At 43.3% G+C, this 21,995-nt stretch overlaps 2 protein-coding genes and 1 long non-coding RNA gene across 9 annotated transcripts; 2 read left to right on the top strand and 1 right to left on the bottom strand.

Moving 5' to 3' along the window:
- Window positions 1-197: 197 nt before the first annotated feature.
- On the bottom strand, window positions 198-16,454 carry LOC143365507 (inactive hydroxysteroid dehydrogenase-like protein 1). Of its 5 annotated transcripts, none has more exons than XM_076805747.1 (5): window positions 16,385-16,454; window positions 1,804-1,964; window positions 1,502-1,738; window positions 920-1,263; window positions 198-603 (listed from the first exon to the last, which is right to left on the bottom strand). In XM_076805747.1, exons 2-5 carry the CDS (start codon window positions 1,958-1,960, stop codon window positions 394-396), a joined length of 948 nt encoding a protein of 315 aa, XP_076661862.1. In that variant the 5' UTR covers window positions 1,961-1,964; window positions 16,385-16,454; the 3' UTR covers window positions 198-393. The 5 variants fall into 5 exon arrangements, with proteins under 5 accessions (XP_076661862.1, XP_076661860.1, XP_076661863.1 ...); XM_076805745.1 differs by lacking the exon at window positions 16,385-16,454 and adding an exon at window positions 14,106-15,022; XM_076805748.1 differs by lacking the exon at window positions 16,385-16,454 and adding an exon at window positions 9,277-9,402.
- Window positions 5,356-12,692, top strand: LOC143365506 (carbohydrate sulfotransferase 11). Of its 2 annotated transcripts, none has more exons than XM_076805743.1 (5): window positions 5,356-5,928; window positions 9,120-9,511; window positions 10,134-10,421; window positions 10,501-10,736; window positions 12,527-12,692. In XM_076805743.1, the coding sequence occupies exons 2-5, from the start codon at window positions 9,188-9,190 to the stop codon at window positions 12,690-12,692; spliced, it is 1,014 nt and encodes a 337-aa protein (XP_076661858.1). In that variant the 5' UTR covers window positions 5,356-5,928; window positions 9,120-9,187. The 2 variants fall into 2 exon arrangements, with proteins under 2 accessions (XP_076661858.1, XP_076661857.1); XM_076805742.1 differs by lacking the exon at window positions 5,356-5,928 and adding an exon at window positions 6,476-6,605.
- LOC143365512 (uncharacterized) lies at window positions 12,612-20,829 on the top strand. 2 transcript variants are annotated; one of them, XR_013084555.1, is made up of 3 exons: window positions 12,612-12,756; window positions 20,155-20,300; window positions 20,484-20,829. It is a non-coding gene; the product is annotated as an uncharacterized LOC143365512 (long non-coding RNA). The 2 variants fall into 2 exon arrangements; XR_013084556.1 differs by lacking the exons at window positions 12,612-12,756; window positions 20,484-20,829 and adding an exon at window positions 18,716-19,276 and having other exon boundaries at window positions 20,155-20,477.
- The last annotated feature ends 1,166 nt before the right edge of the window (window positions 20,830-21,995 follow it).

The raw sequence follows: 21,995 nt of genomic DNA on the forward strand, positions 1-21,995 counted from the left end.
ATTTACCATGTATCACGGTCGTTTCGCGTGCTACTTTCTCACATACAAAATCACGGAAACGTTAAAAACTGTTAAACAGGAATTTTATAGACCGCAAATAAATAAATTCACATGAAATCGATTGGATAATCGGTTGCGAAACAATTTATCAATTATAGAATCAATTTCGTGAACCAGTCGAGGAGAAAATGAACGAATTTAAAGAATAAATTGCTTACTGTTTTATTCGTTTTATATCGTATACGTTGTTGTTTCATAGCGTCTACGTGCATTCTTTTTTTGTACATGTTTTCGCATAATCCAGTGTCACATGGCATAGCACTAATAAAATGTTTATTGATAACCAACGAAAACCGAAATGCAATATACACATACACGCATTTACATACTGTTTTAATTATTTTTATTTTCCTTCAGGTAATCATTTCTGAAAATCTGAGTTATGAACAATCCGATTCTCGTTCTGATATGTACCGGCGGGATCAACGTGATGATCTTCTGGATCCCGTGGCCCCAATAACCGGTACTGGTGTCCAGTTTTCCGAGAGTATTGATCGCATTTTTGGCGTAAGTCGTCGCGTTCGGCACGAGAAGGCTGGTCACCTGCAACGATCATGAATTCTACTGAGTATCTTCGGAACGGTTCCGTTTCAACATATTTTTAAGTTTTTCTTTTGTTCCAGTTTATCAACAGTGGAGCCAGCAGATGGCCTGTGTCAAGTAAATCGATCGCCTGTACATTAAAATAGAAGTCAATTACTCGGACTAGCAAAAGCGATTAAAGCCCCGTCCTTGATCGCCCAACATTCCGTTTACCTAATTCGTCTGCTAATTGAATTCCTATTTCGCTCTCGAGACGAATCAATAATTACCGCCGGTAAACAATTGCGTCGCGCGCGCTTGCGCGGCTTCGAGTTACCTGCAGCTTGTTGCTGTACGCGTTCATCTTCGTGTTGACGAAGAACGGCGTCAGGTGTTGCACGGTCAATCCGAACCTCGAGTACTCGCTCCTGATGGCCTCCGAGAAGCTCCCGATGTACGCTTTCGTTGCCGCGTAAACGGTCATCAAAGGAACTGGCTGCAGCTCCGAGCCGGACGAGATGTTTACGACAGCGCCCTTCCCGCGTTTCTGCATTTTCCCGATGAGCAGCCGCGTCATTAGCGTGGTGGCCCCGACGTTCAACGAGATGATGTCCCACAGCTCGTTCTCCGGGACCTCGCCGAGGTACATCGGGTAGCTGTACATCATGCCGACGTTGTTCACTGGAAATTGCGCGCCGGTCGATAATCAGCTGTCGCGGCACTTTCTCGCGCCGACATCGTAACGATCATTCGTTCAGCGATCCTCGCGAGCTGCAAATTCGCACCTCTTACTCTCCGCCAGCCTGCATTCCCATTCAAACAAACCTCAACCTCGAATTCACTCACGCCAAATCACTCTCGCACGCGTCCGCGTTCCGCTTCCCAACCGACCACCGAAAAGGACTCGCACATGATTTACCTAGGATCCCGACGGGGATGTCCTCCAACTGTTCGTTCAGCTTCCCGTAGATCTCCCTGCCTTTGCTGAAGTCCGCCACGATGATCTTCACCTCGATCCCCGGGTTCTCCCGCAGGATCTCATCCCTGGTCCTCTCGAGTTTCTCCAAGGTTCGACTGATCAGCACCAGGTTCACACCTCTGCTGGCCAATTCGATCGCGTAAGCCTTCCCGATGCCGTCGGTGGACCCGGTGACGACTGTAACGTCAACCGAGGATTTTCGAAAAGCTCCAGGGAAACAAGGTACATACGATGCTACTCACCGGCCCATTCGCCGAACCTCGTCTTCAGGTCGATCGGCGCCGAGTCGAAGATCGGCAGAAGAACCTCCCAGACGGCCTCGGCGATTCTGGCGAGGTTCAGAAACAGCCAGAGAACGATCAAGCCCAGCAGCAACCACAATACCAATTGCAGCATCATTTTCCTTCAACGAAAACAAAACTTCTTTTGTCTGCACTGTCGTACGACCTCCGCGGCGTTCACCGTGTTATTAACGATTTCCGGTGGGCTACGCGCACTGTTATCCGAACGAACTGTCGGAGGTGCGCGAGATTACGGGGGTCGGGTACAATGTTTCCGACAAACAGTTGGACAAACTTCGGCCGTAGGAAGCGTTTCTGTCGTCATAGGCCGGCGGATTTCAAGAAAGTACGATTAGCGGGTAATTTTCGATGTTGCGTGCAAAGTGGTGTATATCAACAGATACGATATCATATCGGCGGACGGTGTAATTCTGCCAATATAGGCGAAGCGAGAAGACGTTACCTAAATGCTTTCAGTAATTGCGGGATCACTCGTGCATGCGCGAACACGTGCGCGTCTCGGCGGCCAGCGGTGGTGTTTTCGATCGCGATACCACGGGAGGCGTGTTCAGGAGGAAGCGCGTTTCATGCTTCTGCTCACCCCGCTCGGTTTTCAGCAGCCGCTCGTCTGTTTTCGTAGGATGGTTTACCGACGAAAGCCAAAGCAAGACTAAAGTCATTCAGGGCAAGCGGACGGCACAGATGGTGCCCGAAGGTAAGGTACTTTCTCTAGTCGTCACGCGAGCTATGAGGCAATGGATCGCGCGGTTTCGGATGTACACACGCACGTAACGACGACCGGCGACGCATAGACCGAATATCTGTCCCCTGCCGATCGTGCCCGTGCCTCGTTCACGTCCTTCCTTAATTGATAGCAAGCAGCCCATTGTGCGAAGCGATCTTCCTCTGGCAATTTGCCACATCGAGCTCCGCGTTACCTCCGGGCGAAACGCGTGTTCGGCTCGGAATTATTAACGCGGTCGCGGCAGGAATGATTTGCATACGTTTTGGGAACGATAAAAATAACCTCGTGTGTATATTATAGGATGAAGTAGGAGACCTGTCGCTCGAACCGACGGAACGATTTCTCGAGAAGACATTCGTTTTTGCAACACCAATTTTGCGGGACACGTACGCTTCGGGACAAAAAGATAGCGCATCGCATATTCTTTCTTCGTTTGAATACCATAAATTGAAGAAAATGAATATTCTAACCCTTAGCACTCGAATGGTGCCTGTAAGGCGCCACTAAAAATTGATGTATCATTATTCAAAATATTTTTTACATTATTAAATTTGTTTGTATTTAATAAATTACTAAACATTCCGGTATTGTACGAGTAAGTTGCACCATTTTCGTATGTATAGCATGAAAAAAATATATAGAAGAGCAATATTCTAGGTCGGAAAAAATGTTTCATTTTGGAGTTAAAATAGCTTCGAGTGCAAAGGGTTAATATGTCGACATTTTTAGACATGTCCTTATATGTATAATGTACGCAACATTGTATCATCCTCATTGTGTCCATATATGTATTATACGCAACATTTACGTCATCAGAATTCTAGGAACGAGAACGTAAATATTGTGGTCCGCAAATGGGACAAAATGATAGCAGACTTAACGAAAAACTTGAGATATAAAACAATTAATTGATAAAAATCAGACCTTGATATTTTGTAGAACCTCCTTTACATCTAGTGACTTCAATCGTTCTGTTTGGTAAAGATTTATACATTTTTTAAATACTTTTTTTGGGTAATATTCTCCCACTCGTCCAGAATACATTGTTTTTTTACATTAGTGTTTACACCAACACTTTCTGCGATTTGTATCGCAGTCATGCTCGAATTCGATGCTGTTCTTAATATTGCACGTTTTTCACGAGCAGTTAAACTTTGCGGACGCCCAGAACTCTTCCTTTTTTCGTAATTTTCAGGATTTTTTAATAAGTTCATAATTATTTTTCGGCTTCTATTTACAACTTTTGAATTTACAACTTTTGAAAAAATATGTGATGTGCTATCTTTTTTTCCCGGAGTGGATTTTTTTCATGACCCAAGGAAAACTGTCTTCAGAGATAGCATCGCGAGACAGATAAGTTGACTTTCCCGATTCCAAAGGTTCCATTATCTGTAGAACAGAAGATCGCGGGCAGTTCGTCGGTGGTTCGGGAAAATCCAGTAAAACAACGCGGTTGATTGTTTTCCTCGCTGCAAAAATACGCACAATCGCCAGACAGTTCCCGTACAATGAGCAACCTATGCTATTGGTGGAGTCACAGCGATCGCTTGAAAAGTGGATCAACTCGAATGAACAGTCCCTCGTTGTTTCATTCGCGTGCTACAAGTGCTCGAGCAAAATTCCGGCTTTGTGCTCGTAAAAGATCCGATAATTCTTACTTGTACAAATAATAGCTATAGGATCAAAGAGAGTAAAATTCTCAGTCTCCGAATAATCTGCGATACTCTCTTATTTACTTCTCGGAGACGATCTCTGTTTTCGGGCGATCCGACGCGCAGCGTGGTTTATTAGAAAAATAAAATAGAAGGAAAACACGTTTCCAAATTATGCAAATTTTAAGAGAGAAATCGTCGAAACTTTTTCTTGTATTCGAGTCGATGTGACGAAGGACACCGTCGTCATTATACCGCCGCGGCGGTGATCTAATACGCGAAATTTGGTGCCATTTTGCCACAAAATCAACTGTCTCATATTGACTTACGTTTAATGTTTATTGCTTTATAAACAAAGAAGAAAAAATTGCTTTTCTTCTTTGAGATGCCCTGACGATCCTTTTTAATATTTTCCTTCCAATTTTTTTTTTTAATGAAAGGTTTATCTTTAAGCTGTAAATTACAATTGTCGATTAAAAATTACTGTTCATGATGTATTAAACATATTATGCCAAATGCAATGTAGAAAATTTTCAAAATTCTTAAGACTTCGCAAGGAATATCTTCTGTATCATACGGATCATAGAATTTTACAAAATGGAGTATTTTCAGCATACTTTCTTCTATACAATCATGTAAGAATTATTTCCCATCTCGTCCCATATCACAAGTTATTATTGTTTAAAGTTTCCCGCGTCCGTGCGGCTATGCGCATAGTTTCTCGAGTTCTTCGTCGGGACTCTTTGACGATTAAAAAACACTTTAGGCACTAAACCAAATTTTATTTAAAGAGCGATTTTTCAAAAATTTAGAGGAATAATATATTTACTAAGCTGAATGTGTTTCTAAAAGTTGTTAAATTTGTAAATACATTTAAAAAATAGTAAAAAAATACTATGGTACCATTATGCATCATTAAAAAACTTGTTAATTTCTACACCCCAAAATATCACTTCGATATCTTTAATAGTTCAGAAGTTCTACCAAAATGTCACTAAATTTCGCGTTTTAGACCACTGTGCGCCGGTGTTTTCCGGCGGACGAACCGGTCGTTAACGCCGCCGAAAATCAGTTGGTCGACGACGTGTCCTCTAATCAGTCATTCAGGAATGCCACCTCGGGGACAATATGTAAAACCAGCCTCGCCTGTACCCGACAGGCTGGTTCGGCCGAGTCGTTGTTCGAATTTTGCCCGGCGCTGGATCGTCGACGAGCGGCTCTGGAGCGGGAACAGGTGGAGAAGGAAGATCGAGCCTGTCCCTGCTGAAGAAACGAAGATGCAATGTCCGGTGGCGCGCGCAGCTTCTTTCACTTCTACAAACTGGCACCACGTTCCATTCTTATGTCAGAAGGTCTCCGAGACAAGGCAATAGCCGGACTGGCCATCGGCTCGGCGGTGTTCCTCCAGCCCGTGTTCCAACGTGCGCGTGTGCCCGATTTACCCGGCTGATCCAGGAATTTTCAGCGATCGAGCGTCGTCCCACTCCTCACCATTTTCGGACCGGGACTCGCTCGAAAGGAGGTCTCCGTTTCTCAAAGGATTCTCGGAACACTTCGACGAGAAGAGGATCACCGTTTCGACGATGGACGATTATCGAACTGACCGCAAGGTCTGATCGTCGAACCATGCCACGTAGATTTTGACAATCTGCTCGGCGGACCTACGCGACGCTCTGCTGCCCGCAACAGGTGAGTTCCCATTGTCTGGCCGCGATTCAAGGATAGTGGGACACGATTCTGCTCGGTTGGATGATCGCGGCGCCGGTCACGCGTCCACCGACGACCGTGTTCGGTGACATTGTTTTTCCGGATCGTGATCCTCGGCGACGATATCGATGTCTCGGCTTGTTTCCTCTTTATCGGACGTTCTTCCAGCGCGAGGGTCGGAGGAGGGGGTCAATTGTCCGGCGAATTCCCCGGTGGTATTACGCAATCGTAAATTGGCTTCATTGCCGGCTATCGCGATTCAGTTGTTGTAACGTCGTTATCGGGCGAATTGAATTTCTCAAACACCTATTACACGCCATTCTTGGCGGACAGAATTGATACCGGCCGCCGCGCGGATAGAGGTTACGCGTCGGTCGGAAGGTTACCGAGGATGGTCCGGCGCGCCGTTGGAGGAGAGCAATGGGGCACGCTAATGTGCCATAAGGTTGTTCATTCATTAGCGATCGGACAAGGTCGGCCGCATCGACCATGTTCCCGAGCCGATTGCGCGAGTCATTGATGAGCATCGTAGTTGCAAAGTGCCTGTAGTTCGGTGTTGTTGCTGTATAGCGATCGGAGTATCGTAATCGTGTACACACGGCTTTATTCGTTTAATCAAAGCGGTACCAATGGGCTATCGTTTCGCCAAGATAATCCACGTGAGTTTCGAAAACAAACATTTGTTCTTTATCCGAGACCGCGTGAAGATATTTATCGCGCGAATGTTTGTCAAGCAGTTCCCCGGTATTATGAAACGGCGTGAAGTGTATTATATCGGGTTGTCCGGCAAGTTCGTGCCGCTTTTTCCGTAGGTGGCATTAGGATAGGTCTGAATAATCTAAAAGGTGATATTTCAGGCATTTTTAGAAAAAAGTTTGATCAGGATACATTCATTTTTCTTACTTTTATACGCTATTAAATATGGAGGCAAACAGCGTGCACTATAGGCATTTGATGCTTTTTTCTTCCAAAAGTTGTTGGAGCTTGGTTGGGATGCGCTACCCCATTCACCCTATTAACCAGACATTGCACCCTCAGATTTTCATCTCTTCAGGTCAACACAAAATTCCCATAATAACAAAAACTCTAACTCTTTGGACGACATAAAAAATCACATTTAAAAGTTTTTCACCGAAAAACGCAAGTTGCGTGAAAGACGGAGAAAGATTATGGAACAAAATGGCACTTAGAATAATTCGATAAATGTGTATCGAAATTTAAATGTACTGCGTTCGAGTTTTCCTCAAAAATCGACACGAACGATTACAAATTATACTATGAAATTTCACTTTCGCTGGTCCGCTTTGTGCCGATACGGATCGACAGGCATTGGATCTCGTTAATTCCCGACGTTTCCTCTACAATGATCGGCGCAGGAGATTGTCGGTTTCGCAACGCGTGTTGTGATATTGTTATCACGGTCATCTGTGGTCGCGTTTCCCGCGCGGACATGGAATCCCATTTTCTTTTTTTCTTTTTATGGAAAGCGAATGATATATACAAGGAAATCAACGTTTTCCTTGTTTCCGCGTCGCCGGTATCGCCGCGCTTCTGGAAATTGTCCGATCTGTTCGCCGCTCGAATCGTTGACCTGAAATCGCGCTCGGTTATTAAAAGAAAAGTCCGTTCTACATATCCCAGCTCGAAACGCTCCGTCCGTTTAAAATCCACTTCGGAGGCGTTTAATAAGCGCCCGATCCAATTGTCCGATCCGTTCTTTTCTCCGCGTTCTTTAATTTACAAATCGTTCCGAGAAGTTTCCCACAACAGCCGCGAATTCGTGTCACTCGAACGCGTAACCACCAGCCGACCGAATTGACACCAATAAACGTTTAATTGAAAGACCTCTGCCGGTCGCTCGTGTTTCCCCGTCGAATGAAATCGATTTACGAAGCTCTGTTTATGTTAATGTCAACGCGAACCGTGAATCGAGAGGCTTCCCTGCGAATAATCAATGGACGACCGATCGACCGTACTATGTATTTGTTTTTATGCACCAGGAAAACGGAGTTGCATACGTACGATTTTTCCTCGTGTGGCACGAGGCATGCTGCATTTTTTTACATTCGTTACCAGTATGTAAAGCGAATCGAATAATGGAGACAGTTTCCGTGGGCTGAAGAGTGGCAACAATAGCTTCTTACGCTTTCGAAGCTTTAAGGGGGAATCAGCCAATTTTCGCGGCATGTTAATTCGAAATTTATTTATTAAATATGTCTGGTTTTAAGACTTTAAGGGGGAAAATAAGCCAATTTTCGTGGAATGTTAATTCGAAATTTATTTATTAAATATGTCTGTTTTTAAAGCTTTAAGGGGGGAAAATAAGCCAATTTTTGTGGAATGTTAATTCGAAATTTATTTATTAAATATGTCTGCTTTTAAAGCTTTAAGGGGGAATTCCTTTAAGGGGAAAAATAAGCCAATTTTCGTGGAATGTTAATTCAAAATTTATTTATTAAATATATCTGCAAGTTTATGCAGTCGTAGATGAGTGTTTGTAGGAGTGAAAAAATGAGATTGACTATGAAATGATGTAGATATAAGCGGTGAAAAGATATACCAGATATGAGCGGCGCTTCTCTGATAACGCCTCGGCGAGATAATTCGTTTTTTAAATATCCAATTTCTTTATTGCTTCTCTAAATTTGAAGCGGAGGGAAATGCGATTTTTTCTAGAAAAAGCGATGACTGTTATTGTCCTGTAAAACTCATTTAAATGAATAATATTGTTTTAAAAATAAGCTCAGTCGAATACATATTGAGTTGCACTTTCCACCGGGTTGAAAAAAATGTTGGGAAAGTATTTTCGAGGCTCTATACTATGAAAAAGTACAATGGAAAATATCGATTTTTGAGCGAGTTACACGAGAATCCTCTTTAAACCTTCTAATGAAAGTCTTTTTATCATACTACGGATGTTTTGTTAATTCAATTTTCTATTAACCCTTAGCACTCAAGTAATCACGTAATCATTCAAGATATATTTTACTCTATTCAATTTGCTCATATTCAACAAATTATTGAACCCTTATAGAATGGAAGCATTTTTGGTCGGAAAAAATGTTCGGTTTTCGAGTTGAAATAGCTTCGACAGCAAAGGGTTAATTCAGGGTTGTTCAAGGGTTAATTCTTACGGATGTTTTATTAATTCAATGTTTGTCCGAACTCCGCAGGACCGGTTCGTAAACAGCTGTCCTCCATCAAGAAGATAATTCAATGTCCCGGGTGGGCAGGAAGGACGATGACAGGATGCAGCGTTCGGGGGACAGTTCTACTTATCCTCAGCATGTCGGTGTCGATTGCGATCGGGAACGCGGTAGGAGAGCGTACCTCGACGAACGATGATAGAAGACGACCCTTCGAGGCGGAGAATTTCATGTACTCCTGGACAGGGCCGAACGCTCTGGCGAGGTCTGCTCTGGTCGAACGGCAGGAGAGGTTGCAGTACAACTGCGAGGAGATCCTCAGCGATTTGGACACCGCTAACGAGGTCTCGGACCCGGAATCCTTCAGGAATATCCTCGTGGACGAGCAGCACGAGCTTCTTTATTGCTACGTGCCGAAGGTACGACACGATTAACCGAGAAACCAGGGAAGCGAAAGCCGGGTGCCACGGTTTCACGGTACTAAAGCCGTACGATTCCAATTAGAGAACACGACGGGAACTGCGGATTAATTGTCGCGATTAAGCGTTTTACTGCCGAAAGTTCAGAAGTCGGCAGTTTTCGGCCGCGGCGCGAACAGGGGAGAGGGGAGAGACATAATTGCTTACCACGAGTCCTCGAAAGTCGTCGTAACGTCGACGAAGAATTAAACCGAAACGAATTGTAAACTTAAGCCATTCGGAAGCCATTGCTGCGGAACTCGAACGATGTAATTTCTCTCGAATCGGTTGAACCCAGACTGTTCGCAAAATTCTGTATAAAATTCACCTGCGAATCAGCTCACGTACGGGAAACCGAGCGAGTCCTTGACTCTTTGTGAACGGTGCAGCAGAATCGTTTATCGACCGGCGGAATCGAGTGAACCGTGGCAGCCGTTTGCGCAACAGCTGAGTAGGTGATTGAGACTTTAGATATGTGCCGCTTAGTTTGCGAAACCGCGGGGCTAGCTGCGAAATAAAAAACCGGGAAAGATTTCTTTTCGTTGGTTATCGCCGCCTAAGAGTCCGCGTGCTCGTTTGTAAGGTCGCCTGCACGAACTGGAAACGGGTTCTGATGGTTGCCACTGGGAAATGGCCAGGCAACGATCCCCTGGAGATACCTGCCGACCAAGCCCACTCGCAAGGCACTTTCCAAAGGCTGAGCAACTACACGTTGCCCGAGATCGAACGAATGTTAACGACATACGATAAGCTGATAGTGGTCAGGCATCCGTTGGAAAGGCTGCTGTCCGCCTACAGGAACAAGCTCGAGGCGAAACACGAGAAGAGTTCCATGTACTTTCAGTCTCGCTTCGGGAAGAAGATCGTCAAGGTTAGAGAGAGAACCGACGTTTTTCACCTTTTTAACCACGAAATCGAAACGATGCTTCAACGACGGATTTTGTTTTCAGAGGTACAGGCAGAACGCCACCGAGCAGTCGTTGAGGAACGGCGACGATGTCACTTTCCGGGAGTTCGTCGAGTTCGTCACGGACGATTCGTCGAACGAAACCCGAAACGAGCATTGGAACCCGATCTACGAGCTGTGTCAGCCGTGCTTAGTTAATTACAACCTCATTAGCAAGTACGAGAGTTTGGTCGAGGACGCCACCGAGGTTCTGGAACGCATGGGCGTCGAGTCGGTCAAGTGAGTCTCGAATTTCCGGAAAACAACTTTTCAGACTTACAGGACGTAAATCATGTCAGACAAATATTCTCGCAATATTAAGCACTAGGGTGAGGGACCCAATTACTGCGGGGGTACCGATTACCGTGCGTATACTAATTACACTTCTTTCTAAAGCATATAATCAATATTAAAAAAGAGATATTAAACATTTTCATTAAAATTAGTTGATATAGATGTTACATATCTCTTTTTCAATATTCATTGTTCTTTAAGTGTAATTAATATAGGCACAGTGATTGGTACCCCCACAGTAATGGGGTCCCTAATCCGTTATTTTCAATTTCTCCATGTTACTCTTCAACAACAATCGCTAAGGCGCTGGATCATTTAGCACGCCTAACGCATCGATTACAGAGGACGCGAATGTGCATCGAGGAGTTTAATATTTTCGATTAGTTAAAATTATACAGGTTGTTTCACCTAACTCGAGCATCTAAAATATCTCGCTTGTTTTTTATGATAGAAAAAAATTGCAGAGGAAGACATTAGTTGGTTCAGAGGGGCAAATATTATGATAGGCAAAAACGTTTGTTCAAGGTTATATTTTTTGAGATTTCGAGATCATTGAAGTTTTTTTAAATGGAATGATATATTTTTATTATCGCTATATGATAGCCGAGGTCAAGACGAATCCAACGACCTGTAATATTATGACTTTCATGTGACCTCGAGTTTGTTATCACCGACGATTCCACACCGTACATTTACACTCCATGGACGCTGGTGTTCAACTTGTCGAAGTTATTTCGGGTTTTCAGTGCACCAATAATGCATATTATGTGTATATTGCAATAATGTGTATCATTGCAATAATGCAATGTCCATGTACGAAAAGCAACACGATTCTCAAAGTCATTGCAATGAAGCTCCTGATGTAGGGAAATATGGTATGGATGAAATTTATAACATTGTAATATTCGGAACACACTTGCTTTGGAAATGTCTAAAGGACGTCCAATTTTTCGACAACTTGTAGTAGGATCAATATTGACTGTAGCCAATACAAAAGTTTCGGCATCTTCTCCAGTAGCACGCTTTGATCGTTTTCTGTTCAGTGATTTAATGCTCCCTGTGTTACAAAACAATTAAACTATGTGGTCCAAACTTTGTAGAGTAGAATGATTTCTCTCAGGGTATTTTTCTGCGTACAGTTGAGATGCTTGTACCGAGTTATTTTTTGTCTCACCATAAATTAAAAACATGTCTATCTTATCTGAATCACTGTACACCATCGTTTCAGAGAAGCAACGTTACCTTTCACAATCGAATAAATCCCGATGAATTTCTGAAACGTACTGATTAAAGTCACCGAAACGAGAAGAATTTGTATCGGTGTTTACAATTTAGTGTGAGCGTGTTTACAGTCATTAATCAAGGTTCAAGAACATTTCTTGAAACCCTAGGGGGATCATGTCATCGTTATTTCACGATTTACATCAGGTGTCCTACTTTTATGAATTTCTCGTACTCAAGGTCACGGGAAGGTCATAATATTACAGGTCGTTGGATTCGTCTTGACCTCGGCTATCGTATAGCGACAATAAAAATATATCATTTCATTTAAAAAAAACTTCGATCACCTTGAGGTCCCGAAAAATGTAACCTGCATTTTGTTGCTTATCATAATATTTGCCCTCCTGAACCAACTAATGTTTTCCTCGGCAATTTTTTTCTATCATAAAAAACAAGCGAGATATTTTAGATGCTCGAGTTAGTAGAAACAACCAGTATATCGATCATTGTTGCAGTTTCCCGGCGAAACCGGTGAACAACGAGCCAACGTCGAGGAAGCTGGAGAAATACTACTCGACGCTGACGTACAAACAACTCCGAAAGCTGGCGAGCATGTACAAACTAGACTTAAAGCTGTTCGATTACTCGCTGGAGGAAGTGCTCGGGTTTTCCTTGGCATGACTCCGATTTCCTGAGAACTCCTAATGATACGATAATGCGCTTCGGGCGGCTAATGAATGCGACGGTAATTATGCGGAATCGTTGTGTATAGGAAATAGGTCTATGTGTTTACGCGGCAGCGGCATCTGTCAGTTACGCAAACCCTGTTACAGATAAGCAAGCGTCCCCGCCTTTTATTCAAACGAGTCTCTGTGTGGTAGATGCAGATATTAACTGTCTGTTCTCTGAGTCATTAGAACACCGGTATAGGATAAGGAAAACGCCGAGCCCCGGCCGTTGGTCGAGCGAACGCCGCGTACCCTGATGTCGTTTCCCTTTCATGCTGCCTAACATTTTTAAATTCCGTTTTCGGCGCCGAGAATCGAAGAATTTAGTCGAGCGGAAAGTTCCTTCGGGAAGAAAAAGACTAATAATTTGTTCAAGATTGTCTCTATGTCGAACGATGCTTGGAGCAACGCTAGTTTAGCCCCTTGATGTCTGAAAGACGTCTCGGGCACGTCATGTTGCTCATGCCATTGTAAACGTTCACGTAAAACGTTGTTTAACCTCTTAAGCACTGCACGCCACTATAGTGGCTTCCGTGGGAAGCATCAGTTTGGACGGTAACGCCACTATAGCGGCTTTTGTGCATTCGCGGCTAGGCGCGCCGTACCTGGGAGATGGAGTTGCGGACGAGCGCGCCGTACCCGAGAGATGGAGTTGCGGACGAGTGGATTTTGTCTTAACCCAGAGTTAGGAACGTGCTATCTGAATTATAATTTTGTAATAGGCAGTTCAGATTATTAGTTGTTTATATTGGGTCTAGTAAGAAGATCGATGTGTTGTTCTTAACCCCTTCGCGGCTACTCTAAACTTTTAGTTTTAGAAGTACAAATTATTTCCCTTTTGGATGAATGTGTATAAACATCTGCGTTCATCACTTGGGACATGGTGAGACCTGCCACGGGGTAGGAGGGGGTACCTAACAACTATAGCGTTCCTCTACATATTTTCACAATCGATGCAAATACCTGCAACATTCATTGCAATACAAATATTTGTAATCCCAAAATTCTGTGGATTTCTCTACTGTCTTTTTTTGTAACTTTCTATATTTTTTCAAAAACGGATAGTTTGACAAATCCCTTTTTGTAAGGATTAGAAGTGAGAATCATAGTTTATCCACGGTGATAATTACAATTATATAAAATTGTAAAAATATAATTACAATTTCAATAGAGCACGTTAGCGTTGTTCAACCTCGCACGATGAGGTACCCCATCATTCCCCGCATCAAGAACACCATCTTGCCTCACATCATTTTCCAAAAGCTGATGTTATTTTTCCAACAAATACAAAATATTGCAATTTTTAATATTGTGCATGAACGGAGACAGAGTGAAGATTATGATGTAACGAAAATAAATGACTTACCGTTTTTAAATAAATACAAGTCTTGTTCGCACACGAAATAGACGACTTCGTATCATCATAGACGACTTCACAATGTCTTCCGTTTGGTACGTTTGACAAATCTCTACCATTTTTCAATTATCATTTCTTTTCATGATACCCCGTCTCGCCACCGTCCTCCTATGTCAAGGTAAACGTCATAAATAGCTTCAAAAATCGCGTGACGAGTCTAACCCGTCATAATCCAATTTGGCTTGTAAGTGGCATGACGTGTCAACAAAGTATGTATAATAACTGGTGTGCAGGAATTTGAGTGGAAAGCATCTGTCCTAGAAGGGTTAAATAATAGTGTTTTTGGTCACTCGGTCGAGGGGTTAAGGTCAAATAAAACGCGATTGTAATTATTAGACAGCGGATCTTTATGCGAAATAAAAAATGTTTGTATTGATTGCAAATCACAGAAGCCAAAGGAAAATTTCTTTCTTCTTTTAAGAAACCGATACGCTGATGTCCTTAAATAAACAATAAATGCATAAAATCCGCAGTCTAGTAATTATCTATGTATCCAGGAACGAAAATGGAACGAACTGTACGTTCTACCCGCAGAAGTGGGTAGAAATTTTTCCGTTCGAGCCAGCAGGAGGTGCGTCCAAGCTCCGCAAGACCACCTAGTGTTTAATAGTTGCACGCGCCGATACATATTTTTAATTTATGCGTCGGCAGCCTCGTCGGAGATTTATGTTAATCGTGATTGCTCGCCACGTTCGCGCAGCTATGCGCCATGAACACGTACAAATCTTTGATAATGTATTCTTTTAATAATACTTGATCTGTCTTTAATGCGCGTCTATGCGGTTCAATCGAGTTACCAGCCCGACGTCGACGCCGACGCCGACGTCTCTGCCCAGAGACTATGTCTGTATCTCATCGACGCGAACCTCGTGTGATCCAATGAAATAAAAAAAAAAAAGAAAAGAAAAAACACATATTTCGTACAATCCTATTTCCGATTATTTAGTAAACACCGGCCTCCGACCAAGAATCCTCCACAGGTGTTCAAAGCCACGCGTCCCGGAAGTGGCATTACGTAACACGGGCTCGGTCGGACCGAGGCGGATCCGTACATTGTCCATCGCAGCTAATATTTGGTTTAGTCGTTAAAATTAGACGAAGGCCTGGAAATGATGGACGACGTTCGCGTCGCGCATCGGCCGAAGAGCCGCTCCCGCGGCCTAATCAAACGCGGGCCGTTCGGAAACGCGTTCCGTCGCCGACCAGAATAGCCGGTCCATCAATCAGATCGAAGGACTCGCGAACGTTCGATTTATGCGGCCGTGTAAACATCCCCGAAATGCACTCCGGCACGCGGGAAACACGCGGTCACCCGTTGACCCTCGAAACGCCGGCCATTTTGCCACACCGAACACCGATCCTCGTGTTCCCGTACACGATTCCTTCGACAACGCTTCGTTTCACTGTCCCATTAAGAGCTAAGGATAGACACGTGACTTTTGCAGAGCCAGCAGGTCGCTAACTGCTGTATAATTTCCGTTCACAACCTTCAGCCACAGACTCTTGATCTTGATCCGACGGGTCTTAAGTTTATGACTAAACTTGTCACATTTTTTGCTCTGTATTATCGATATTATGAATTCTAACGCCAGAAACGTGCTTCAAGTTTTGGGTTTATTTCGCAGAGAATCAAGACAAAATATAGCTCAATTTGTAGCTGGAGATATTTTCTAGCGCGCGCTACCCTCGATTTCATCCAGAAAACTCATCCAATGGCATAAAAATGCTTGGATTCCACGGCACGCACATCGTCAATTTTTGGCCTACTTCTAACGCTTATATTACCAAATATCTGCATAATCTCGTCAGCTCATGACCAGCGCGCGCTAGATTGAACCTTCCTCTTTCGAACGAGCCCCTTCCCAGCGAAAAATATTGTCTTACAAGGACGAAAAGTTGAGGCACGTAAAACCATTTTTCGTCTATTTTTGTCGGTCACCTGGTCACTCTACCTTATCGCGAATCGACGGTGTCTTGGTTCTTAATAGATTTTCAAACAACGTTAACACACACTACGCGGAAATAAGAAAATTACGATCCGTTTACTACCGCGCGTTGCTTTGCAGACGATCTTCCGTCCTATTGATCCTCCCACGTTACCGACATTGTCACGGTCGTAATTTATTGCTGCTCGGAATGTTGACATTCGAAACACGGCACAGTAAACTGTGGTTATTCTTATAGTTGGAAATGGCCGCGTGTGTGATATCCGCTAGGTATAGGCTTACCGGAAACTGGTGGACGAAAGAGATGCACTTTCACGACGATTTTGTAATTCTAACGTTTGACTGTTCCTAACGCGAGCTCGCCTCCCCTCCTGTGCACTGCGAATCGTGTTGCGAGTTTGGTCCAGGGACGACACTATTAGTAACTTCTACTAAACATGTATAAGCGTGAAAAGTATTTCACGTCTTAGAAAACTGCTATAGCTTTCCAGGATGATTTTCCTCCACCCCCAGTTTCTAATGATTTTATTAAAAAAAAAAAAAAAGAAAAGTGTAAATGAGTCGTCAATTAGACCTCCAAGAAAACGAAAGTTCTCTTTCGAATTCCGATGGTTCCCCGAATTCCGATGATTTCGGGCAAGTTAGGGATCAAAAAGAAATTTTTTATTCGTAAAACATGAACGCAGTTTCCTAGAACGAAACTGGATGCTGTAATTGAAAGGGAGGGCACCGACGACCGTGGATACGGTCCTGAAATGCGCGAAGCGCAAATCAGCACAGAGTTTAAAGGCTACGACCGTAATGAATTGAACGCTGATAATGGTACTCAATAGATGCAAATCGTTTTTGCTATTTATAATACCCATTGGGCCCTCGCGCAACTTGGAGAGGCGGTTGACAATAAAATTAAAAAAGTGCTGGAATTATGCTGCCGTGGATTATTGCACCATGTTGATATAAATTGAAAGCTTCGTTAGACAGATCGATCGAGACGAGAGAAGTCGAGAAGCGTTGCGAGATTGCAACAATAGAGTCCATTGTTCGAGCGTAACAAAAGGATCCAAAACGATCCGACATTGGCTCTCCCGACCGAAGTTGAAATTCCCGTCCTCGGAGTGGCATTGTTCGAAGTGAATTCCACTGTTATATTTGGTCACGTGAAAAATATCGTGGCGCCACACGTGAATTCTCTGTCTTGGATCCGAACGCGTCGCGTGGGTGTGATCAGGAGCATCTTTTCGTTTAAAAATAAGAAGCGATTCCTTTCGGCCTCTTAACGGTGACACTGATGGACCCTGTGTTGTTTTATAATTAAATTAGCCGTCCTCGGAAGGCACGGTTCGTTTACTCTTTATTGACCGTTGCTCCGAGTACGAACAATTTTAACAGTTTCGTTCCAGGCCATCCTGGGCGGATGTTGATCAAATGAAAAATTTACACCATCATATTGGAGAATTACTTTACAGACGTTGCATTACATTACTTACTTATTACTTTACATTACTTTACTTTACTTTACACTAATTGATGCGTTCTTCCACGAGGCGTTCATCTCTTATATTTCCTTTTCCCCTGTCATCTCTTATTTTCTAAAATACGTCGTTAAGGTCATTTTTCTGGTACCAAACCTCCTACACAGTTTTTAACGTATTTTCCGGATTTTTTCAGGATTTTACAGTTGACTCGTAACGTGTAGCAATATTTATTCAGATGCGTCCTCCTTCGCTGCCCGGGGCTAGTTGCTCGTACAAGGCGCTTTGCCGATCTTTTCTAAAATCGTGGCAACGTGGCGCCACCATTGTTTTCTCAGAAATCGTACGCCGTTTCGAAAACAGATAGCAACAACAGCGGCGTTACCTGACGGTCTATTGCCGACTACATTGTAACTAGGAGCAGCCTACAACTGCAAGAAAACACGCGGACCTGAAATATGCGTGCGTCGACGGAACGTATAATTTACGACCGAACAATTGAATTACTTTCGTACTGGTTGCCGATAAACGGAGACGCAGTATCCTCTGACAAAACTGCATGTCATTTTCGGCAACGGGTAAACATTTCTTAACCCGTAACGGTCCGAAAGTATTTCAAGTTCATTTCCCACCAGGTCCAAACTATTTTTCACACGAAGAGAAACTGCGGATTCAACATTTTTATATCAAGCATAGAAAGGAAAATATTTATATTTTAGTGAGAATTTATTAATACACAGGGTGTTTCACCTAACTCGAGCATCTAAAATATCTCGCTTGTTTTTTGTAATAGAAAAAAATTGCAGAGGAAAACATAAGTTGGTTTAGAGGGGCAAATATTATGATAGGCAAAAGAATTTGTTCAAGGTTATATTTTTTGAGGCTTCAAGGTGATCGAAGTTTTTTTTAAATGGAATGATATAATTTTGTTGTCGCTATACGATAGCCGAGGTCAAGACGAATCCAACAACCTGTAATATTATGACCTTCCCGTGACCCTGAGTACGAGAAATTCAGTAGTATTCTCTAGTAACAGGATAACAAGATGATTCAAATTTGATTTTTGTCGCCATATACGCGGCATTGGATCCAATAAGTAAAAGTACCATTGGCGGCATTGGTCCGTTAAGGCTTAATGAAATCGTCCTTTGTCATTGTCATCGAGGAAACGGCGAAGCCCGAGCAACCCCATGAATCGTGGCAGGTCGCCGAGTGTTTACGAGAAGATGTTGACGCGCAGCCCGACGACCCTGAACCCGCGGCCGTCTTCTCGACAAGGTGGATCGCGGATCGATGCGCGTTGCTTTTTCCACCGAAGCTGTAACCAACATTCACGGTGCTTAATATAACCCGAGGTGGCGGAACTGGTCGGTTTCGCATCAGCGACCGGTGGTGGGACCCGGGCTACCAATCCTGGAGCAGAAGTTACAAGGGAAGGTGCAACCGCGGTGCGTACAACAGTCCGGGGTGGGGGTCCGACAGGGTTCCTGGAGGAATTTCGGGATCATCGTGGATCCTGCGTTGAGTGATCTAGTCGAAGATCGAACGCAAAGTGGCGCGGTGCTTGCTCGATACCCTCGAGCCGACTCGAACCGATCGATCTTCAATCGTTGCACGCTTTCGCGACACAATTCTCGCTTCGAACTCGTAGAGACGACGTAATAATTAATTTACCAGGAGAATCACCAACGACCATTGTCCTGTGAGTAGCGATCACCATTCCGACTAAAGGCCGATTTTTAAGGATAACAAGGGATTATTATTCATACTAATCCTTATTATCCACACGGATACGGCGTTTCAGTACACCATACCGATTCTGACAAATATCTAACAATTGATTGCACACGGTGAAATTATTGGACGAGATACACTTTCATACTTTGTTGTCGACTTTAAGAGTTTTATTTCTAGAATTGGAACATAGTTATGGAAAATATCGGTAACGTCGTACTATCGTGCAGAAGGCTATCGTCCTCGAAAGGTTAAAGAATGTTTGATCGGTGCTGAACAAACACATTTCGTGTCTGTGCGGGTACTATATATCGAACTTCAACCTGCTAACTATTTTGCTTCATTTTAACAACACGCGTTTGTCTGATTAATTGTTTCTAAGGCTATTTTTGTGCCTTTTTTCATACTGCACCGCGCGCGCTCTCTTAAATTTTATTTTTCTACATAATTATGTTTTTCTACATGACGGGTATACTCGTCGTTAGACAACAACATGCCTTCTTTTCGGTGCCGAGTATACTCGACGCAAACAGTTGACAGGCTAGTCGTTCGTTAACACATTGTTGACCGGTCACGAGTTAACTCGTGTTTTCGTGTTCAAACGTTCTTGGGACAATGCCATACCAAAAAAGAATATAAAAAATTATGTAAAAGATATGTCCAAAGTTTCATTTCCATGCATTATGTATAAATAAAGTTCATTGAAGTTTCTTTAGATTGTTTTGCTTCCACATTTAATTACGAAATAATAGCTGGTGACACGAGATAGCTTCCGCGTAAAATGGCCGGCGAACAATGCGTCAAAGTGGAGGACCCTGATGACGCGTAATTTTCTGTCATTCGCAGTGCCGTGAACCCCCTGAAAAATGCCGCAGCCGGCCCACGAGACGAGGAACATCCTCACCACGTACTTCATCCTGATCCTTTTGCTGATCTCTCTCTGGCTATTGTACGCGGGGCTGTTTTAACTTCAGAGTACATTCCTTGCAATGGTACGTTCGAGGCTCCGGCGACCCTCTCCTTCTTTTGGCAGCTTCCTCGGCGTCGCGACGCGTCGCTTCTTATTCCGACGCTCCACGTTGAAATCCCCGTGACAAAACACGAGCGTTCACGTGCACCACCACGTCGACCGTTCACCGCCGTCGGAAAGCGTAATTATTCTTGTTTGGTTTTAGGAGTGAAGAGACACGAGAGGAGCTAGCGAACGTACGGACGTCCTCGGGACACACCTTAGCCGGCTCTTCCTCCTCATGTTTGAATCTGTTCGCGTTGATTCCACAATTTTCTATTAAAGAGTCTGCGAAATGAACGAAACTGGTGTACTCCGTACAAACATCCGCGCTCTCGGCTGTTTTTCAACTTGGTCGCATGATCGCGAAGCTTATTTGCTTTCTACCTGTCCATCGTTTTGCGAATTGGACGGAGTTCGGTGTGTTTTCTGTGCGGACAACGACAATGCTTTTTATAGTGTTCCATAGCGTGTGTTCTTTTTTTTTGAAAGATTTGGCTTTTGAAAAGATCTTATACAATTAATTGTTAGAAAATAGAAAAGTAATTAATTTTAGAATTTTTTAGCTACTGGAAGTAATTTAACTTTTGTGGACTAAAAATTTAGCGAAAGCCGGCTAGTAAGCTTTTTAACTATGCATATCTAACACGTTCCCTGCCGAACAACCATCCTAAAAAAATCCTACAAAATCGAAGTAATTTAGACATTTACATAAAAATTGTAGAGTTAAAGCCTATCGCTAGACTGTGGATTTTATGCATTTATGATAAAAATGGGAAAACAGTAAAGACATTTGAAGAATTTAGAAACATATTTGTATTATTTTCAACCCCTTAAAATGATTAAAAAAAGAACTAAACGTCCACGTGGCTCCTATACCCCGCAAACAATTTTTATTTTGCATAAAAATCCGCAGTCTACTTCCTGAAATTCAGTACAGCGACTTTGCAGTACAAGCGACAAAATTATTTTTTAAAGATGGCCGAAGAAATGTGTCATCCACGTGTGACCGACGCGGCAGTGAAACCAAATAACAGTTCCAAATAACAATCTTAAGAGGAGGTATATAAACTTACCGGATCACGAATGAAATTGCTAAGGCTAGCCAGCGGATTTTATGCAGTTACGACAAAAACAAATAGGTGTAATTTAAAACAGTGAAAACATTAGATTCACTTAAAAATACTGTTATATTATTTCCAACCAATCCAACATAGAAGGAAAATAAATTTCTATGTCACTCGAGTTGCAGTCGAGGTAGAAATTTTTTATTCCGCATGAAGCCATCCGCTGTCTAGCCATCAGCATCCGAGAGTTTATAAAAAAATTCTCGATTGTCAATCTTTGATTTTCAAAGTCACCACCGTTAAGTAGAGCGTGGATGCAATTTCACCTGTGTCGACTAACCCACTTTTAATTTCGCCAATCTACCAAGCGGATCGCCGAGTTTCGCCAGCGTGCGCAGAAAAACCGAGGCCGAGTGAACGTGTAAGATCATCAAAAATAATAGAAGTTACAGGACGACGAATCGACGTCGGAAGATGAAAGGACGCCGCTCGTTTTTCATAAATACGCGGAGTCGCGTTCCAACCATCTGGCGTGGACGTTTTCTCGCAGAAGTAACGGGCACGGCCGTCAAGCTGTCATAAACGCGGTAAAAAACCGCTTCTCGCGGTCA

Source organism: Halictus rubicundus, chromosome 2 (assembly GCF_050948215.1).
Source record: "Halictus rubicundus isolate RS-2024b chromosome 2, iyHalRubi1_principal, whole genome shotgun sequence".
In the NCBI taxonomy this organism is placed as follows: domain Eukaryota; kingdom Metazoa; phylum Arthropoda; class Insecta; order Hymenoptera; family Halictidae; genus Halictus; species Halictus rubicundus.